This window comes from Rhinolophus sinicus, chromosome 1 (genome assembly GCF_057876585.1).
Source record: "Rhinolophus sinicus isolate RSI-liver-muscle chromosome 1, RSI-T2T, whole genome shotgun sequence".
In the NCBI taxonomy this organism is placed as follows: Eukaryota; Metazoa; Chordata; class Mammalia; order Chiroptera; family Rhinolophidae; genus Rhinolophus; species Rhinolophus sinicus.
In genome coordinates, this window is record NC_142501.1 from 135,589,089 (window position 1) to 135,611,724 (window position 22,636).

The 22,636-nt window shown below is 39.8% G+C and overlaps 1 protein-coding gene across 2 annotated transcripts in view; it reads left to right on the forward strand.

Moving 5' to 3' along the window:
* The window catches only part of TEC (tec protein tyrosine kinase), a 121,842-nt gene that overhangs the window by 79,401 nt on the left and 19,805 nt on the right, over positions 1-22,636 (forward strand). Inside the window, exons 4-8 of one of the 2 annotated variants that reach the window (XM_019741061.3) lie at positions 6,645-6,726; positions 14,191-14,319; positions 16,031-16,071; positions 17,036-17,211; positions 19,805-19,870. In XM_019741061.3, the coding sequence (XP_019596620.2) occupies positions 6,645-6,726; positions 14,191-14,319; positions 16,031-16,071; positions 17,036-17,211; positions 19,805-19,870 (494 nt within the window). The remainder of the gene's footprint in view (positions 1-6,644; positions 6,727-14,190; positions 14,320-16,030; positions 16,072-17,035; positions 17,212-19,804; positions 19,871-22,636) is intronic. The other variant, XM_074324649.2, reaches the window with a different exon arrangement.

Here is a 22,636-nt window from a genome sequence, read left to right on the forward strand (position 1 = left end):
CGGAGAAGCTGAGAAGGGGTGGGAGTGAGCTACTGGAACAGAAATGAGAGAAAATGAAAGGCTGCTTGCAGTGCAAAATATAAGCATTATGTATGGATTAAGTGGTACCTTTTGAAAAGGTTATGTGATTTCATGTTTTCCTTCACAATGATCCTCTAATATAAGGGAGGTAAATACCGGGGGTGCCAAAACAATGTATACAAGGGGGCACTTTGGTCAATGTTGCTCAAGCAGTAGTTTGCCGTAATCAGAAGTGTCTGGACGCTGATGGTACCACTTTGAGTACCTCTTGTAATTGCAAAGGTCAAACGTGACTTGTATGCGTCTTTTGTTATTGGTATATATTATTACAATTTTAATACAGTTTCTTCCTTTCTTAGAATGTGTATACAATTTTTTGGCACCCTCTGCATACTATTCTGATTTCTGATTGGGGAAATTGAAGTTCAAAAATGTTCAATGACTTGTCCGAGGCCATTTTGTGAATTGCAAACCTCCCTAGAACACATGCTCACATCTCTGCACTCCCAGGGAGGATGGACGTGGCCTCCTGAGCCGCTGTCCATCTGTGCAGGACCGTAGTGCACACATGCCTGGAGAATCAAGAGTGCAGGGAGGGATCCTGGTGTTCCTGACTTCGCAGCAGGCAGCCCAGGACCCTCTCCAGCAGGTAACCACCCCTTCTCTGGCTGAGGACATGTTTGTGCTTTCCTTTGCTATAACAAATGTCTCTAAGGAAACTCGCCTTTTACTCATGGCAATGGTCCCACTATGTACTAAGGAGAGAACTGCAGAAATCTTTTCAACATAGTATCACAGTGGAGATTTCGGTAGCTCTTGTGCTATTATGAAATTATTGATTACATTTCAAATAAACATTTGCCAGTTTGGAGGATTAAGATGTAATACAGTAGAATATCGAAGCTTTAAATCTGCATCTGGATTATTTTCACTGTGGTGGCAACAACACAATAGGAGGAAGGAGGACATTTACTTTTCCCTTTCCCAGTTCCTCATTTTAACTCTGCCATTTCTTTGCATGAAAAGCAGGGACAGTAAAATGCTTACAGAGGCAACTTGAAGGCCAAAACACCTGATTTGCCACTGACAGGCTCTGAGACCTTGTGCAAGTCACTTAACTGCTTTGTGTCTGTTTCCTCTTCTGAAAAATGAGAATAATAATAATCATAGTACTCATTTCCTAGGATTGTGTGAGGATTAATTAAGATGATATATAAATAGCTTAGATACACAATGAGAGCAAGCTAAGTGTTAGTTGCTATTACTGTTATTTTTACTTCTCTTACTACTGCTATTAACACTACGTTTACTACCTAGATCTAGAAGTAAGCCCAATTTGAATCTTCTTGATTAAGTATGTTAAGTGCATATATAATGGTGTGTGTGTGTGTGTGTGTGTGTGCGCGCGCGCGCGCGCTCGTGCGTGGTTTCATTTTAAGTTTAGTGGAGAACCACTCCGACTACGCTTCTGATGGCTGTTAGACATTTGTGGGGTGGCAGGTGGTTGTAGGGAGCGAGGATTCTCATTGATTCTGGACCCAGCGTTAGAATTTTTGCTGTGTAACAGAAAGAGATCCACTCTGCAGCTTTTGGTTGGTTTTCAGAACAATGAGAAAAATACGAGAACAGAAAACATTCCATCCCTGAACCATTTTTAATTCCCCATAATTTTGAGTTTCACATTTTTAATCATTGAGGTGAATAAGAAAATTTCAGAACAATTTGAAAAATTAAGACAAGGGGTCCAACCCGTTGGCTCAGGTGGTTGGAGTGCTGTGCTCCTAAGGTGGAGGCCGCCGGTTCGATTCCCACATGGGCCAGTGAGCTGCACCCTCTACAGCTAAGATTGTGAATAACAGCTTTCCCTGGAGCTGGGCTGCAGTGAGTAGCCGGAGGTTTGGGTGAGCGGCTCTGTGCTGCCCGTGGCCAGCGTGAGTGGCCGGTGGCCAGCGTGAGTGGCCGGCAGCCAGTGCTGCTGTGAGTGGCCAACCATCGATTGATGACCGACGGCCTCAACGGGGGAGGGGGGGTGCAAGGCTCATAATACCAGCATGGGCCAGGGAGCTGTGTCCTCACAACTAGACTGAGAAACAAGGGCTTGAACTGGAGTTGGGGGGCTGGGGGAGAGGTGGAAAAAAGGGGGAAAAAAGTTAAGAAGAGGTAAACTTGAGCTTTATGTAATTTAAGCCAGCAAGGTTTGATAGATGAAAAATATCCTCCCTTATTATAACTTAAGTATAACTTAAGAAAGTATAGATCCTACTTTAACATCATCACAGGGAAAGTTTGCATCTTGTGCAGATGCAAGGCAAAAAAGAAAAAAGAAAAGAAAAGTAGAAATAGATATTTTCAAAAGATACCAAGAGACAAAAGGAGTTTGCTTCCTCTCTCAGCGTATTCTAGCCCTAGGAAGGAACAGAGAAAATAAGAGAAGCCAGCTGCTTGTTTCCTTAGCTGTCTTCTGATGTGGGCTGGGGGTTCCCCAGGAGATGGCATTGCTTTCCTGGGTTTTACACCCAGAACTATCTGTCTGTGTAACATCTGTGCTGTTTCTTCTCCAGCACATTGTCAACGTCTCTTGAATAAATGAATCAACGAATGAAGATACAAATAGGAGGGAGGGTAACTAGTAAGTTAGTAGTGTTACCAAGGGAGACTATATTTCCTTCTTGTTGAAATGGCTTCTATGCCTCAAGGTCTGCAAAGCTCTTCTGTCCGCTTGCAACCTCTGCTGTGATAGGACGACTCACCAGAAGAGGCCCATGAGAAATGTGACTCTGTCACAGTCAGCTGTCCGAGTGGATGACATAGAAGGTGGCCTTCAAGTGTGCTTGGGGTTACCTGAGGGATACTGGACCCCCCACAGCTCACCCATCAGCCTGCCTGAGATGCCAGAATTAAATGTTTATTATTTGGGTTAAGGATGCTATTTCTCGATTTTTTTTTTTTATAGAAATATAAATGTCCCAAGATAGGGAGATAATATATCTAGTCTTAGTTTATCAAAACTCTGTGCTTGGATTAGCTTTCTTTTGATTACCTTGTCTCTAACAGTTACAAGCTCACAGTACTGACGTGAGGTGAGTTTTGAGAAGTTAGACTGTTTGGAGCCTGAAAAGGCCAATTCTTAGCAGGGAAACAGTCAGGGGGCAGCAGGAAGGTGTTTGGAAGAAGCATGAATAGGAAGAGCCTTTGGGGGTCAAACAGATCCTACTCAAGTGACTTAACCTCAGTCACTTTGGTTTTCTCATCTGGCATATGAGGATGCCAGCAGAGCCGGTCTGCTATGTGGATTAAATGGGGCAGTGTGTGTGAAGTGTGTAAAGTGCTTAGCCTAATGTAAAGACTCAGTAAAGTGATTTATTGTAATTATTACAATACACCCAGGTTTCTGGAAGGTTCAAAGCCCCTGCAGCATGATCCAGATAGATACCTCTCTGTCAATTCAGAATGCCTATTTCATGGTGCATTTTTACCTCATTCTTTCATACAGAGTTGATTGCATGGACAAACCAGACTAAGGTGTTAAGATTCTAACACCCAATTCCAGTGTGTGTGTGTGTGTGTGTGTGTGTGTGTGTGTGTGTGTGTGTTTTAACACACCATCAAGGAATTCTCTGACACCAGCTAGATGTCCTGTAATTCATCCTAATTCTAACACGAACTGGATATAGCATCAGATTCCACAGGTGAAGGGCTCAGTCCCACAAGACTGCCCCCACTTCAGATGCCCATTGCAAGTTCAGGTTGTCACCTGTGCTTCTGACCTGCCTACAATCTCTTACTTGGGTTTGACTAATTGCTCACAGAACTCAGAGAAACATTTTATTTAACAGACCACCATTTTCTTATACAAGGATGTGTTATGGAACAGAAAGAATTTGTCTACCCTTTGCCAACAGAGCCAAACACTAAACACCAAGGATTGCAGTGGAGAAATACTGGCTATTTTATCATAAATGGCACCACCCAGGAGAATGGGAAGTGAATGCTCAAAAGCCCGAACTCCCCAATGGTGTGTAGGATACAGATTATAGAGGGCAAAATCACAAAACACCATGGGTTAGGGGGCTCGGGGTTATGCTGGGAGCTGATTGGTCAGAGTTGAGGTAAATAAGGGTAATAAGACATTTGTTTAGGTCTTGAGGACAGCTTTGAGGTCTGCTGTAGTGTCCGTCTGGTTTCATGGGAAAGTAGCCGGGGGTTGTTCCACCTTGGGGTTCAGGAGCTGAAACATAACTTCGGCAAGATGTTGTCTTTAGCCTGGGCCTTGTGGTCATTAGTCAGGTCCGGGCTACTGTCTGCTGCTGCCTGGGGGTTGCTGATAATCCAGGCCGTGTGTGTGTGTGTGTGTGTGTGTATGGAGAGAGAGAGAGAGAGAGAGAGAGAGAGAGAAGTTTTCTAGAGCTAAAATTCAAAGCTAAATTTAATCTAAGTCTTAAGGACCCTCAGTTTCAGTTATAAGTCGGGAACAGCCAGATGGAAGACATGCATAGGACATGGTATGGGAAGAAGGTCACGGAGGTTCCTTGTCCCCTCCTGTCGAGCCTCTCTCCCCAAATCGCCATGTGTTCACTGACTAACCCAGAAGCTCTCCAGACCCTTTTTATGGAGGCTTCATTACATAGGCACAATTGATGACATCATTGGCCCTCTCCCCTCCTGGGAGGTGGGGAGTTGGGAGTGACCAGAAGTTCCAACCCTCTAATCACATGGCTGACTCCAAGGGCAACCAGACCCCATCCTTAGGTGCTTTCCAAAAGTCACCTCATTAGCATAACAAGAGACACCTTTGTCACTCTCAGCATAGGATATTACAAGGGTTTTAGGAGTTCTGTGTCAGGAACCAGGATGAAGACCAAATAGATATTTCTTTTTTTAAAATTGGGGAATATTGGGGAACAGTGTGTTTCCTCTAGAGTACATAGCTCCTAGTTGTTGTCCTTCAATCTAGTTGTGGAGGACGCATCTCAGCTCCAAGTCCAATTGCCATTTTCAATCTTTAGTTGCAGGGGGTGCAGCCCACCATCCCATGTGGGAATTGAACCAGCAATCTTGTTGTTCAGAGCTCCCCGCTCTAACCAACTGAGCCATTTGGCTGCCCCAGCTGCATCTCAGCGGCAGCTCGTTGTCTTCAATCTAGTTGTGGAGGGCACAGCTCACTGGCCCATGTGGGAATCGAACTGGCTGTTTAGAGCTCGCGCTCCAACCAACTGAGCCATCTGGCTGCCCCTAGATATTTCTTATTATAAGTCACAATATCGCGGTTGTGAAAATCATGGACCAAGTGAGGCTACGTACATCCCCACATCTCTCTTAGAGCTTTATCTTTTTTTATTTTTTGGTTGGCAAGTTCAAATATATATTTTTTTAATTAAAGTTTATTGGGGAGACAGCGGTTAGTAAACTGTGCTTTATTTTTACCGCTTTGTCATGTTTCACTTTCTGTCTTGTTATATTTCTATATATGTCTTGAAAATAGGCTCCATGTTGATATATTTTTGTATCTTGTGTAGTTCCAGCAAAATGCTAGTTGGATGAATTAATCACTGAAATACAACATTATTTATTCTGTAGTGTTCACATTGCTGTTAAATTGCATTTATTTGATTAAAATGAGTGGGACAGAATTATCTATTGACTATGGTCAGGAACAGCCATTTATCAGGGAAAGAGCTATTTGTGTTCAATCCCGTAGCTATTGACATGGTGAAGGAATATTTCTAGCTACATATTTCTTTTTAGCCGATTAAAGCATTTCTGTCTTGTGACTTACCATCGAGGGTAAAGTGACAGACCAATGATAAAGTTTTTGGGTTAGTTTCCCAGGTTTAATTTTATTAATAGCAGTAAAAAATATGAATAATAAGACTCTGTAATTGCTCATCAGATGTTACTTCTAAAAGAGGCACTGTGGTTAAAAGCTTGGGCTCTGGAGTCAGGATCATGGCTTTCTGGATTACCAACCAAATGATGATAGGCAGGTAGTAGCACATTAGAGGGCACCATGTGCAGTGCTATGTGATTGGCACTCTCTGGGGTTATACAGGAGTGGGGGTTTGTGACGAGCCCTTTGTCTCCTCTATGAAATACTAATACCGCGATCGTCTGAACCATTGAATTAATGTTTGTAAAGCACACCGCGTAGAGTTAGGATAGTCAGTGCTTCATACTCAGCTTCTGTAGTTATTTATCGTGGCAAAAAGAAAGGTATAGGAGTGATCCTGAAAGAGTAGTACATTTATCTAAAATGTTACTCTGAAAAATATTGAATTAGAATATTCAGTATTCTAAATATTGGCCCTGTTACACCAAGTTTACCTACGGAACTTTGGTTAATTAGATCCCAAGAAATAACCAGATTGGTGAAGCATCTTGGCCTCTGTGTATTTTATTCTTCTGTAGAACACAGTCCTTTGAAAAAGGTGTGTCCTATTCGATGTAGACATGAATAAATAAATGTGCTTTTGTAAGGCAGACATCTAGGTTCTTTGGATCTGAAGTAATTTTATTCAGTCATTTCAGAATAATTTATTGGTGTCGATGATACCACGGGCTCTGTACTAGACGGAAGCACTGCATCTAAGTATGTCTTACTGATTCCATCTTATGTTTTATTTTAGGTTGTTCATGATGCTAACACACTTTACATTTTTGCACCTAGTGCACAAAGCAGAGACCGGTGGGTGAAGAAGTTAAAAGAAGGTAAAACTCCAATAATGAAATATTAATTTATACATAATTTTAGGATATAACATTGTTGCCACTAAAGCAGAAACACAGCTAATGTATCTTACATTTATAATCTTTTAATCAACAATAAGTGTTTCCCCAAGGACATTCTTTTACTGTGATACATATTGAAGATAACTTCTTTTTTTATAATCTGTTTCCTTTTAGTGACATATACATAGTTTTTAAGAAGAGCATGCTTTCATGTAATCTGTAATACATTTGAAGATGATAAAGCACTGGGCTTTTACGAGAACAGGATTTGGTATTTCTAAGAAACTGCCTATGTAGTCAACATTTGGTGTGGGTGAATGGATTTGTATGTAAAGTGTTTGTCCTGCACTTTAACTGGGTGATTTGTCCTGCACAATCCTCATTTTTCCTTCTGCAGAACAAAATGGTGGTTGGCTGACTTTTGTGTTTATCCATCACAGTGTGGCAGAGATTACGTCTGCTAACAACAGTGCTTCACCAAAAAAAGGAGGTGAAAGAGAACCACGTGGATTTTCTAAATGCTGGGTTGTATGATGTTATGAGGGTGTTCTCAGAATAAATATGGTACCTGAGAAAGGAAAAGGAGACTGGTCCAAGATGGTGGATTAGGAAATCATTATGCCTACTGCATCCCAGGATCACACCAGAATTACAAATAAATTATACAGCAATCAACCTCACAAATCATCTGAAGAATAGTTGAACAGAATGCCTATATCTATGGATATAAAGAAGAGGCCACATTGAGACTGGTAGGAGGGATGGAGATGCCAAAAGGGCTGACTCAAACCCACAGATAGTGAGGGACACCTCAGTGGCAGAAGTCCCCTCAGAAGAGGAAGGGGTTCCTCTTCCCCACACCAGGCTCCCTAGCTTGGGGGTCGTGTGCTAGGAAGAGGAGTTCCCACAATATCTGGCACTGAAAATCAGCAAGGACTCTGTCTGCCCGTCCTAGTGAGATGGAAGGTGGCTGGAAACCCTGACGCCCTCTTAAAGAGCCCATACACAGACTACACTCACTTTGTCTGTGGTGGAGGGGTGGCAACTCGAGAGGTGCCAGAAACATACGGGGAAAGGCTGAGTTGTGTGGTTTTGGGGCAAGGGCTGGAGGGACAGCAGCCTTTATCCCTGTGTGGAGCCTGACTCACGTATAGCCTACTGGAGGGTGACATTTTTTGTATTTTGAACCCTCTCCCAAAGGGCCAAATCTGAGACTATATTGGTCTGGTTACATCCTTGCATGTGTACCACCTTGGTGATGCCCTGGGTCTCTGCCCCACACAGCTAGTGCTGCATCTCACAGGGCACTGTTGGCTACTGAGCAGCCAGCCCTGCCCCACAAGCTGCAGAAGCCTTTCACAGCAGGAAGATGACCTGCGGTGGTGTGGAGAACGTTTGTTGGAGGCGATGAGTGACAACCTGTGTCTCAGCCTCTCTTGGGCAGGTCTTAGGGATCTGTGAGCCCAAGGTGATCGATGGTTAGTTATGGTGTTCTCAGGGCATTTTGTGAAGTGATCACAGGCCTGAATCTGCATTAACCTTGTAAAAACCACTGGCCACTCCCTGTGAATCTCTGGGACCCCACCCTGCCCAGGTAGTGCTGCATCGCTGAAGGCTCTCTCAACCCTGGGTTAACCAGCCCAGCATGCACACCTATGGAAGCTCTTTTAATAGCTGAGCCTTACACGAAGTCAGCAGGTGGCAGTAGGCCTAGGGAGCCCTGGGCCTTTTGCTAAGCTGCCCCAAGCCCAATACTGGTTGCAGCTGGTCTAGGTTCACAGCAAGACCACTCCCACATGCCTCCAGGTCCAGCACAGGCAGCAGCCAACCACATATAGCTTTGGAGCGTCTACCAGGTAGCTGTGGGTCAGTCACAGGCAGGGCTGAAATTGCCCTGCACAGGAGCCTCTCCCAAGAGACACCAGAAACAACACACCCAAAGACCAGCTTCAGACAACACCAGAGCACTACCCGATTAGCCCCACAAGCAGTGCACCCAATGGGTGGTCTCAAAATGCACAGGAGCCTATGAGGGCAAATCCTCCTCTGAGCTGTCAGTCCCCACACAGTAGCTCATACATTATGGGAATAGCCAATCCTCAAAGTCAGTCATCCTGGGAGTCAGTCCCACCTACTGATGTGGCAAAAGCAATCAAAGTTCAATTACAACAGGAGAACACACACAGCACACTCAAGGGACACTCCTGGAACACAAGCACAAGAGATCAGGGAGACTGCACCATTGGACTACACAGGACACCTATATAAGGCCACCTGGAAAAGACTGAGCGACATGGGAGATCTACCTAATACATAGAAGTAAACACAGAGAGGCAACCAGAATGAGGAAACAAAGAAACATGTCCCAAATAAAATAACAAGAGAAATAGAACTAAATGAAATGTAGTTTGAAACCAACCAGTAGTTTGAAATGTAATTTGAAGTGTTGATAGAAATCAACCTACCAGACACAGAGTTTAAAACACTGATTATAAGACTGCTTAAGGGGTGGCCAGATGGTGCAGTTGGTTAGAGCGTGAGCTCTTAACAACAGGATTGCCAGTTCAATTCCCACATGGGGTGGTGGGCTGCGCCCCCCGCAACTAGATTGAGAATGGTGACTGGACTTGGAGCTGAGCTGCGCCCTCTACAACTAGATTAAAGGACAATGACTTGACTTGGAGCTGATGGGTCCTGGAAAAACACACTGTTCCCCAATTTTTTTTTTAAAGGAATGCTTAAGGAACTTAGTGATAATTTCAACAAAGAGATAGTAAGCATAAGCAAGGACGTAGAAACCATAAAAAAGAAACAGTCAGAAATAAAGAATACAATAACTGAAATGAACAATAGACTGGAAGCAATCAATAGCAGACTAGATGAAGCAGAGGATCAAATCAATGATTCAGAAGACAAGGTAGCATAAAACACCCAATCAGAACAACAAAAAGAAAAAAGAAAAAAAATCAAAGATAGTTTAAGGGACCTGTGGGATGACATCAAGCATAACAACATTTGGATCATAGGAGTATCAAAAGGAGAAGAGAGGAAGCAAGGGATCAAGAACCTATTTGACGAAATAATGATGAAAAACTTCCCTAACCTGGTGAAGGAACTAGACATACAAGCCCAGGAAGCGCAGAGTCCGAAACAACATAGACCCAAAGAGGCCCACACCAAGACACATCATAATTAAAATACCAAAGGTTAAAGACAAAGAGAATCCTAAAAGCAGCAAGAGAAAGACAACAAATAGTTACTTACAAGGGAGCTCCCATAAGACCATGAGTGGATTTCTTGATAGAAACTTTGCAGGCCAGAAGGGAGTGGCGCAAAATATTCAAAGAGATGAAAAACAAGGGCCTACAACCAAGACTACTCTACCCAGCAAGATATCATTTAAAACTGAAGGAGAGATAAAGAGCTTCCCAGACAAGAAAAAGTTAAAGGAATTCAATACCACCAAGCCAGTATTACAAGAAATTTTAAAAAGACTTCTTTAAGCAGAAGAAAGGAGAAAGCAAACAAACAAATGAAGACCAAAAATATGAATAATAAAATGGCAATAACTATGTGCATGTCAATAATCACTTGAAATGTACATGGATTAAATGCTCCAATCAAAAGATATAGGGTGGCTGAATGAATAAGAAAACAAGACCATGCATATGCTGTGTACAAGAGACTCATCCCAGATTGAAAGACACAGACAGACTGAAAGAGAAAGGATGGAAAAAGGTATTTCACGCAAATGGAAATGAGAAACAAACTCAGATAGCAATACTTATATCGGGCAAAATAAACTTTCACATGAAGACTATAATAAGAGACAAAGAAGGACATTACATAATACTAAAGGGATCCATCCAACAAGAGGACATCACCTTAATAAACATTTATGTACCTAACATAGGAACAACTAAATATATAAAGCAAATATTGACCGACATAAAGGCAGAGATCAACAGTAACACAATCACAGTAGGGGATTTTAACAGCCCGCTGACACCAATGGGCAGATCTTCCAGACAGAGAATCAACACAAATAGCAGCCTTAAATGACACACTAGAACAGATGGATTTAATTGACATTTTTAGAGCATTTTTCCCCAAAGCAGTAGAATATACATTCTTTTCAAGCGCACATGAAGCATTTTCCAAGATAGACCATATGTTAAGCCATGTCTCAATAAATTTAAGAACAGTGAAATTATATCAAGTGTCTTCTCTCACCACAAAATTGACACACCTTTTACCAGACTCATCAAGAAAAATAGAGAAAGGATTCAAATAAATAAAATCAGAAATGAAAGAGGAGAAGTGACAACCAACACCATAGAAATACAAAAAATATTGAGAAAATGCTCTGAGCAACTATATGCCAACAAATTGGTCAATCTGGAAGAAATGGATAAATTCCTAGAAGCATACAATCTCTTACGGCTGAATCAAGAAGAAAAAGAAAATCTTAACAGACTGATTACTACCAACAAAATTGAATCAGTAATCAACAAGCTCCCAACGAATGAAAGTCCTAGACCAGATGGCTTCACAGGTGAATTTTACCAAACATTTATAAAAGAGTTAACACCTATTTTTTTCAAACTATTTCAAAAAATCCAAGAGGACGGAAGGCTTCCAAGTTCATTTTACAAGGCCACTATTACCCTGATTCCAAAACCAGACAAAGTCATTTAAAAAAAAGAGAAAAAGTAGTGTGATATCCCTAATAAACATACAAATAAGAAGCTACAAATGAATGGAAACATACTATGCTCGTGGGTAGGAAGAATTAATATAGTTAAAACATCCATACTACCTGAAGCAATCTGTAGATTCATTGCAGTCCCTATCAAAATACCAATGGTATTTTTTACAGAACTAGAACAAATAATCCTAAAATTTATATGGAACCATCAAAGACCCCGAATAGCCACAGCATTCCTGAGAATGAAGAACAAAGCTGGAAGTATCACGCTACCTGATATCAAATTATACAACAAGGCTATAGTAATCAAAGTAGCATGGTATTGACATAAAAACAGACACATAGATCAATGGAACAGAATAGAGACCCCAGAAGTAAACCTATGCCTATATGGTAATTTAATCTATGATAAAGAAAGCAAGAATTTATATTGGGGTAAAGACAGTTTATTCAATAAATGGTGCGGGGAAAACTGGGAAAATACATGCAAAAAAAAAAAAAAATGAAACTCTACCACCTTCTTATGCCATATACAAGAATAAACTTAAAATGGATTAAAGACTTAAATGTAAGACCCAAAACCATAAAACTCCTAAAAGAAACTATAGGAAGTAAACTCTCAGACATTATCCTTAGTAATATTTTTACTGATATAGCTCCTTGGGCAAGGGAAACAAAAGGAAAAATAAACAAAGGGACTACATCAAACTAAAAAATTTTTCCACAGCAAAAGAAACCATCAACAAAATGAAAAGACATTCTACTGAATGGGAGAAGATACGAGGTCTGACAGTTAAATTCACGAACAGATCCTAGAAAAAGTGCTACATACCTCATTGCTGAATATCACTACAGTCACCTTCAAAGTACTCCCCTTGGGAAGCTATGCACCGATGCCAGCACCTAGTCCACCCTTTAAAGCAATTTTGGAACTCTTTTTCTAGAATGGCCATCAGAACTGTTGTCGTATTGCCTTTGATGTCCTGAATGTCATCAAAATGTCTTCCTTTCAATATTTCCTTTACCTTCAGGTAAAGAAAAAAGTCATTGGGGGCCAGACCAGGTGAGTAGGGAGAGTGTTCCAATACAGTGACTTGTTTACTGGCTAAAAACTCCCTCACAGACAGTGCCATATGAGCTGGTGCATTGTCGTGATGCAAGAGCTATGAATTGTTGGTGAAAAGTTCTGGTCGTCTAACTTTTTCATGCAGCCTTTTCAGCACTTCCAGCACTTTTCAACTTGGTTAAATGTTTGTCCAGTTGGTACAAATTCACAATAAACAATGCCTCTGATATCAAAAAAGGTTAGCAACATTGTTGCAACAAGTTCACGAACTTAATTGTTCTTCGTATTTGTCAGTGATACATCTAATAAGGGGTTAATATTCACAATTTATTAAAAAAACTCATACAACTCAACAGCCCCCCCAAATCCAATTAATAAATGGACAGAGGACCTGAATAGACATTTCTCCAAAGAGGACATACAGATGGCAAATAGACATGTGAAAAGATGCTCAACATCACTAATCTTCAGAGAAGTGCAAATAAAAACCACAATGAGATACCACCTCACCCCAGTCAGAATGACTTTCATCAGTAAATCAACAAAGAACAAGTGTTGGCGAGGATGTGGAGAAAAGGGAGCCCTTGTGCACTGTTGGTAGAATTGCAAATTGGTGTAGCCACTATGGAAAACAGTATGGCCGTTCCTCAAAAAATTAAGAATAGAACCACCTTATGATTCAGCAATTCCACTTTTAGGCATTTATCCAAAGAAATTCAAAACATGAATTCGAAAAAGTATATGCACCCCTATGTTTACTGCAGCGCTATTCACAATAACCAAGATATGGAAACAACTGAAATGCCCATCAATAGACAATTGGATAAAGAAATTGTGGTACATTTATACAATGGAGTATTACTCAGCCATAAAAAAGAATTAAACCTTACCATTTGCAACAACATGGATGGACCTAGAGGATATTACGCTAAGTGAAGTAAATCAGACTGAGAAAGACAAATACCATATAATCTCACTCATATGTGGAAAACACGAACAAACAAAGCAGAAATAGACTCATAGATACAGATGAACAAACTGATGGTTGCTAAATGGGTGGGGTGTTGGGGGATGTATGATGCATGAAAAAGGTGAAGGGATTAGGAAGTACAAACTGGTCGTTACAAAATAGTCATGGGGATGTAAAATACAGTATAGTGAATATAGTCAATAATGTAAAAAGTGTATGGTGTCTGATGGGTACTATACTTATCGGGGGGATCACTGCATAAATTTTATAAATGTCTAACAACTGCACTATACACCTGAAACTATATAGAGTAATTTTGAATATCAACTGTAATTAAATATGTATGTGTGTGTATATATATATATATATATATATATATATATATATATATATATATATATAGTGCTGTGTGTAGAGAGTACAGCATAGGGAATATAGACAATGGTGTTGTAATAGCTATGTACGGTGTCAGATGGGTGGTAGACTTGTTGGGATTATCACTTTGTGAGGTGTGTAGATGTCTAATCGTTATGTTGTTTTGTTCACCTGAAACTAGTAATAAAAAAATAAATACATAAATAAATAAAAATTACCTGCTGACGGTAAAAGAAAAAAAAAAGAAGAGCGACAGAGTTGCTTACTAAACGTTTTGTTATCTCTGTTTTATTTCACTAATCATTTACTGTCTATGAATTACAGAAATAAAGAACAACAATAATATTATGATTAAATATCATCCTAAATTTTGGGCAGATGGAAGTTATCAGTGTTGCCGACAAACTGAAAAACTAGCACCTGGATGTGAAAAATATAATCTTTTTGAGAGTAGTAAGTATTTTTTATTCTACAATTATATTGTGCTCAGGATGTACATATTGTTGGTATAACAAGAAAGTGACATGATTTTGATTTTGATGTTGGTTAAGCATGGCCTTCACACTTCCTAGCACAGTGCAAAGTATTGGGCAGGTGTGTTTTGTGAGACTAATTATATTTAGTTAGCAGTGGGACCGTTTCATGAAATCAGAAGGTCTAATTAATTTTCAGGACTTTTTATCACAATGGGAAGGAAGCCTGCTAAAAATGACAAAAAAAAATGTGAGCCTAATGTGGCACCAACAGCTGATTTTCTTTTTATTTTTTTCAACTTTATTCAGCTATGTTGGACAAATAAAAAATTGTAGGATATTTAAAGTGTACAATGTGATGATTTGATCTACTCATATGTTGTGAAAGGATCGCTCCCATTGAGTTAACACATTCACCGCCTTACGTGTTTACCCTTTTTTTGTGTGCAAACATTTAAATTATACTGTCAGTAAATTTCATTTATACACTACAGTGTTATTAACTCTAGGCATCAAATAATATATTAGATTCTCAGACCTTATTCATCTTATAACTGAAAGTTTGTACCATTGACCAACATCTCTGTTTCTCCTACTCCCTAGCCTCTGGCAGCTACTTTTCGACTCTGTTTGTATGAGTTTGACTGACAAAAAACAATTTTTTTTTGAGATTCCATATATAAGTGGTACCAAGTGGTATTTGTATTTTTTGGCTTATTTCACTTTGCATAATGCCCCCCAGTTTCATCCACATTGTTGCAAATGACAGGATTTTCTTTTTCTTTTTAAGGCTGAATAATATTCCATTTTGTATATATTCCACATTGTCTTGATCCATTCATATGTTGATGGACACTTAGGTTGTTTCTATACCTTGGCTATTATGAATAATGCTGCAGTGCACATGGGAGTGCAGATGTCTCTTCGAGGTACTGATTTCATTTCCTTTGTGTGTATATCCAGGAATGGGATTGCTTGGTCATGTGGTAGTTCTACTTTTCATTTCTTGAGGAACCTCCACACTGTTTTCCATAGGGACTGTGCCAATTTGCAATCCCACTAACAGTGCACAAGGGTTTCCTTTTCTCCACATCCTCACCAGCATTTGTTATCTCTTGTGGTTTTGATAATATCCATCCTAATAGGTGTGAGGTGTTATCTCACTGGGGTTTTGATTTTCTTTCCGTAATGATTAGTGGTATAGAACACCTGATGGCCATTTGTATGTTTCTTTGCAAAGACGTCTAATCAGATCTTTTGCCAATTTTTAATTGTTATTGTATTTTTCAGCTATTGAGTTATATGAGTTCCTTGTATATTTTGGATATTAACCTCTTATCAGATATGTGGTTTGCAAATATTTTCTCCCGTTCTATAGGTTGCCTCTTCATTTTGTTGATGGTTTCCTTTGCTGAGCAGAAGCTTTTTAATTTGATGTAGTCCCACTTGTTTACGAAGAATAAGACATGGCCCCAATCTCGATGGCATTTACAGTCTGTTCAGAGAGGCAGAAATACAAACCAACATCAAAAGCATTTTAAAATTTTGTTCTAAATAGTGATAGAAGCAACATGTGCCAGAGTGAGACTCAGAGTAGATGTCTGGCCTGTGTGTTCATTTTCAGTTTTCCTTAAAACCGTTGATCATTGGTAAATGGCATTTTGACCTATTTTTGTTATTATCATTTTCAGGTATAAGAAAAGCGCTACCTCCAGCACCAGAAACAAAGAAGGTAGGTGGCCTTTAACTTTTGGAAGTACTTGCAGATTATTGAATACGATGAACGTGTGTATGTATGTTTATATTTGTTTATGTGATGCTGTGTGTCCCCCCCCCCCAATCATATCAGAAACAGATACGTTATGGCTTCATATCAGAAACAGATACGTTATGGCTTATTTGATTTTTTTCTTGGTGTCAAATAATATTAATTGTATTAGATATTATCATTGGAGCCCCATTATGTTATCTGGCATTTTGCCTGTATTTTGGCTTCAAGAATTATGTAAGAGTTGTGTAGGAATTTAGAGGAATATTTCAGTCCTAAACCCACAATATTATGACAAAGGAGTGACCTCAGTGTTTTAATGATGTGCCTCTGAAGAGTGGGATATGGTGGAACACACATGTACTTTTAACTCGGACAGAACCTGATCCAACGGGAATCTGACTTTGAATGACTTTGAGTGGGTTACTTAAACCCACTTGTTTCCTCAGTTGTAAATTGGGAATCACTCTACTTTATGGGACCAGTACTAAGAATAAATGAGAAAGAGTGTGTTAGGTACTAAGTGTGTGCCTCGCACACAGTAAGCACAAAGAAATGCAAGTTCCTTTTAATGGGTGGAGACCTGATAAAAGTCTCCACTCCATAGTGTGTTTTCCCCATGGCAGGTCATTTGAGTGGTGGGTCTACTGTTAGTCCCCCTGGTTTCTGCTCACACGTTACTCTTCCCTCTCCCTGGAAAGTTAACACTGGTGTTTAAAGACAGTTTTTGCTCAGTCCCATGTTCTGAAACCCATGAGAGCTCTAGTAGCATCAACATTATCAGACTCATGAAAGGGTTCACCAGATGATGTTAGGTAGACTTGAGGTTTCTGCTTTATTCTGTGGTGATGTGGGAATCGTCGTGTTTTACTTCACACCGCGTTTCAAACAGAAGACTAAACCTTCACATATTATCTCCTTTCCTTAGCGAAGGCCTCCCCCACCAATTCCTCCTGAAGAAGAAGATAATAGTGAAGAAATAGTTGTCGCGATGTATGATTTCCAGGCGACAGAAGCACATGATCTCAGACTAGAGAGAGGCCAAGAGTATATCATATTAGAAAAGAATGATGTTCATTGGTGGAAAGCAAGAGATAAATATGGGTAAGTATTCCCCTCCGTGTATGACACACAGTGGGTGGATGTCAAAAACCCATGCCTGAGTAGAGGATAATTTGTAACTATCATGGAAGGAGACTAGTTCTGTGGGCCTTAAATGAAAGTTATTACGTTATTACTTTGCAGTAACACAATGTATTAGTAGTGACTCAATAAATGTAAATAGATTGACCACTTCTTTCCAGAAATTAGAATACATTATACTGATTTCTTTCTCATCCATTATGTGTTTAATTGGATTATTTTGATCTTCACTCATCCTGAGGTAAATAAATAATCTTAGGTTTTTTCTAAGAGAAAGAGAGAGAAAGACTATATGTATGTGCATGTATGTGTATGTATAAAATACATATATACACATACATGTAAGAAATTAAAAACAAGCATTTATTTATTTAGGATTATTTAGGATTTAAAGGGAACTCTTCTGTCAGTCTTATTTTTGGTAAATAATGGGTAAATATGGATAAACATAGGGGATGAATTTCTTTTTGGTTTCATTAATAAAATGCAATATCCTATGCTGACCTCTGAAATAGAATCCTGTTTCGTTTCTTGAGTTCCCGTGCATAAGAAGAGGAGGGCTTTTTGTCCTGGCCGGAGCACACTCTTTCTCGAAGTCTGCTTTCTCACCTCTCTGCCCTCTCTCTCCCCAGCTCCAATTCTTTCTTCCTCAGTTCACTTCTGGAGGAGCAGTGGAAGCCTCTGCGTCAGGCAGGGTCCTTCTCTTCTCACTTCTCAGTAACTTTGCGTCTGCTGAGTGGTGCTTTGCTGTGCATTATTATCTTCTCGGGAACTCTTAACCTGTTATTCTGTGTTTACAAGAAGACCATCATTGTTTTTCTTTGCCACATATTGCAGAAGACTGATTTTTTATTATAAAAAATTCAAACATCCACAAAAATACATAATAGTATAATGGAGCCTCTTGTCACGACTTCAAAATTTACCAACATTTTGCCAGTGTTGACTTACCAACCCTCCCAGTTATTTTTTCTAGAGCATTTAAAAGCAAATTGAAATCATCAAGTTAGTTCACCATTAAGTCTAATTGCTAAAGATTTGTTTTAAACACCACCATGTCATTAACATACTTAATAATAATTAAAAAATATCTCAACTGTGCACTTACCCCTATCATTTTTAGGACTAGAAGAAGAGTACACATGAAAGCCCACATATCATGTGTCTAAATATTTAGAAGTTATAAGTCAAGCTAACAAGTGATAAATAAAATATAATTTATCCTCCAGTGTGACAAACATACCATCAAAATGACAAGGAAGGCAAGGTTTAATTTAGCGTTCCATGCCAGTTCATTTAGTTCATGCAGGGAAGGCAAGGTAAATTTTTGATTCTTTCCTTTTACCAATTTTCAAAATAATGAGTTGATGATAGCTTCCTCTAGTGATAACAATGGTCACCAATACTTTTTTTAGTGTTACTATGGATGTTTATATATTTGGTTCTCATCCACTGCAATAATTATTTTTTGCTTGAACTGTCCCATCTTAGGTTAGTGGTAGCTGTTTTGGGTTGGGGACCCCTTTAGTCCTTCTTGGCTTCCTTGCTTTCTGGGTAAAATAAAATGGTTCAAGTTCACCTTGTAATTAACGTGGCCAAACGTGAAATTTGCCATTTTTCCAAGGAGTGCTGGCCCTTTTTTGTAAGAAGTAGTATTTAGAGACAACAACTGGGGTTCTAGAATTCTCACTGCTTCTGGAGTGACATGGCTTCTAGGGCCTTCTCTGTGCAACAGAGCTATATATATGCACGTGTGTGTGCATGTGTGTGTGTGTGTTATGTGTTCTTACTAATAGTTGAAATGTAAGATTGCAAGGTTTTTACTCAATTTCAAAATTTTATACATGTATCTCTTTTATGCTGAAAATCTTGGCTTCTGCCAAGATTCTACCCACTATGCGTGCTTCTTAAATGTAATGTGCATAAGAGTCATCTGGGGTAAAATTCAAAGATTTGTTGGTCTCATATAGGCCTTCTCAATTCAGATTGCTTGGGGTATGGCCCAAGAATTTGTCTTTTTAACAAGTGCCCCAGATAATACTGATATAGATAGAGGGCAAGGACTACTCTCTGTGAAAGAGTGCTTACACGGACTGTTGAGTTACTGGAGTGGTGAGTGTTTTTATCCAACACTTCAACTTTTCTGAAGTAGTGGTTTCTTCAAAACATCCCAAGAAACTGTGGATTCAAGAGAAGCTTCACGGAATGTTAGGAAGGGCTCTGAACCAAGTCACAAGGTCAGAGTTTAACTTATAGCCTTTTGCTATGGGACCTTGAGAAAGTGCATGAATCTTTCTATGCCTTGGTTTCCCCACCAGAAAGTGGGTACAATAATGCCTGCCTACCTCAGAATTTTTGTGAGGGTCAAATGAGGAAGTATTTGTAAAGCATCAAATGCTATAGATACATTGAATTATTGGGGGTCAGCTAAGTCTTTCGTACAAGCATTAGGCAATATTATGCTTTAATTATTTCAGAAAAGCAGTAATTTTTCTTTGAATAACCTCTCAGTAAAATGATTTAAGTTTACCTAAAGTATTTTTCTTATTTCTAGGAGTGAAGGATATATTCCAAGTAATTATGTAACCGGAAAGAAATCAAACAACTTAGATCAATATGAGTAAGTAAATGGTTATTTTGTGAATGTGGAGAAGCAGAAAATGTTTTCATTTTCCCAATAATGTAAGGCAGTTTGGAGATTCATGGATATCTTTCATTATCTTTATGGTGGTCCTGACATATCCTTAACTCAGTTGTCTAGGCTGGTAAAAGACATTGGGAGATTAGTTTCTATAATACCCTTTATCTGAAGGTACTGTGTATACAAGCAAATAGAGTTGATTTTAAACAAATGACAGCGTAGCTGACTTTGAAATACAGATCATTGTTCATTCATTCACGAAATCAGAATATAGTTTCCCCAAGTGGCTTTTTAAAAACAATGTTTATTTCTTTTTTCTAACTATAATAATTTATGATTATTATTTTAGAATTGTTTGAAAATAGTAAAAAGTTAACAGGAAAAATTACTCATAAGTCAAATGGAGTTGACTTCTGTCAACATTAGTGTATTTTCCTTCAATCTTTTAAAGACTAGAATCATGCTGTATACACTGTTTTATATTTTGTTTATTCTATTTAGCAACATATTATAAGTATATTTCCTCCTGCCATTAAACAGTCTTCGAAAATATTTTCATAACTGCATTATATTTCATTCAGTCATAAATTCATTAAATATTTACTGAGCTCTTAGTATGTATCAGGTACTGTGCTAGGCCTTAGAGGGTACAAGCGGGCATACGGCATTTGGATGTGCAATAATTTACGTAATCATTTCCTTATTTGTGTGGCATTATGTTGTTTAGGCATCTTTGCTATGTAAAAACAACCGGGATAACCTTTTCCTGCTTGTCATCTAAACTAGACATCTAAAACTCCACGTACTGGGCTAAGGGCTAGTTATAAACTTAGTGAGACTCCTAATGCATGCTGTCATGCTGCTTTCCAGAGAAAGCAATGGGCATACTAGTGCTATGCCCACTAGCTGTGTGTGTCCAGTTTTTAATGAGAGGCCCATATATACCAAATACTCTTGTGGCCATTCTGAGGCAGTGTATTGATGTTTCATTCACTTTCTTTAAAAACAATACCACTGCCACTACCACCAACAACAATGGAAAGCAGTTTCCTCTGTGCTCGTCACTTCCTGTAACATGTGTACCTGACATTCTAGAAAAGGATTAACAGGTTAAAAAGTGACAGCACTTAGTGGTATGATTCCCTCAAAGTAGTTTTATAAGTAGATGAGGGTATAAAAATATCTAAATAAAATAGTGTTTCTGTTCTTCAATAATATTTTATGAACATATAGCGAAATCCTTAGCTAAAAGGTGAAAGCTTAAACCTGATGTTAATGTGATCTGACTGAGAACTAGCTGATTATTTGGGGGAGCGGTATGCTTGGAATCCAGATACTCCTTATCTAAATGGGAGAACTCCCTTATGACGCATGGGATTACAAATGAGGATTGTATGAAGTTTCTGATTCATTGCCCTGAGTATTGTGGATATTTCGTAGTTCGGAAATTTTCTCTCTTCTGAGGAACTGTCCTCTGTGTGACTAAGCGAATGAGTTGCATCAGGTCTCTTGTGTGGGAGTCCCCTCAGCCATGCGCCCAGAGTTCAGGGATGCCATGTGGCACGGTGCCATGCCTGGCTGGATGAGAAAGGGGAAACCTGTTCTCAGTGTGGGAGTCGGACTTCCCCTCGCTTCTCCTGCTGTCTTTCCATTCCATGCTTTGTGTTGTTTTTTGCTATAGCCTGTCCTGTAACACATCTTACGTGTCCGCAGGAGTAGAAAGCCTTTGCCAGCTGTGAATCAAGAGTTCTGCTGTCTGTCTGGGCCTGGGAAGATCCCAGGAAACAGACTGTCCATTGGGCTGGACTCAGGATTGCCAGGCTGGAGGCCCCCAGGGCCATCAGGAAGCTAGTTCTGACCTCCCCACCCAGGGGACAGTTAGGGGAGCAGCAGATAAGAGGAACTGCTGCGGGGAAAGAAACTGGGTTCGTTGTCATGGTGAGTAAGATGTTCTTGAGGGAAACATGTTAAAGGAAGAAGGTGACAGAAATAAAAGGGCCCTTAGAACAAAAAAAAGTCTAGGATGAGGCTTTGAGTCAGTGGCACAGGAGGCAAAAGCCAAATTAGAGAACCGGCAAAGATTGACAGCTGGTTGGTTGGTTGGTTGGTTGGTTGTTTTTATTTTTCTTTAATTACACCTGTTGTCTTCTTTTTATGATTTACCCAACCCACCCTCCCCAAGAAGTTTGGCCAGGATCCAACCTTTCCAGAAAGGACTGAGTGTCACCAAATCAGACACCAGTATGAAGTCCTATTCCTCTGCAGTGTTCTGAAGTGACTAACCAACCTGAAAACCCGATTCACATTAAGGTTTTGATATCTAAGAACGGAATGACAAGTTGCTTGTGGGCATTCTTTCTAGATGTCTAGCTCCTTCATCAAGAGGAGCTAACCCCTAACAGAGTCATTTCTGTACCGCCTTGTGAGAGCTGTGTGCGGGCTGGCATCTATGCGGTAGCACCCCTCCGTGCGCGGGCTGGTATCTGTGCGGTAGCACCCCTCTACTCATCATGCGTCACGCATCACGCGGGCTCCTTTACATTTGACCCCTGTGTGTAGTTCTTCCTGACAAGATGAATTCAGCTGAGCCGCTGTCATCTTGCCCTTCTTGCCTGGTGACAGCTGTCATAGAAAAGGGAGTAAAGGCAGAAAGAAGTGTTAGGAAATACTCACCAGTAGTTGATTCATCTATTTATTTGTTCATCACTCCTTCCTCCTTTCCTTCCTTCACCATACCCTTAGAGG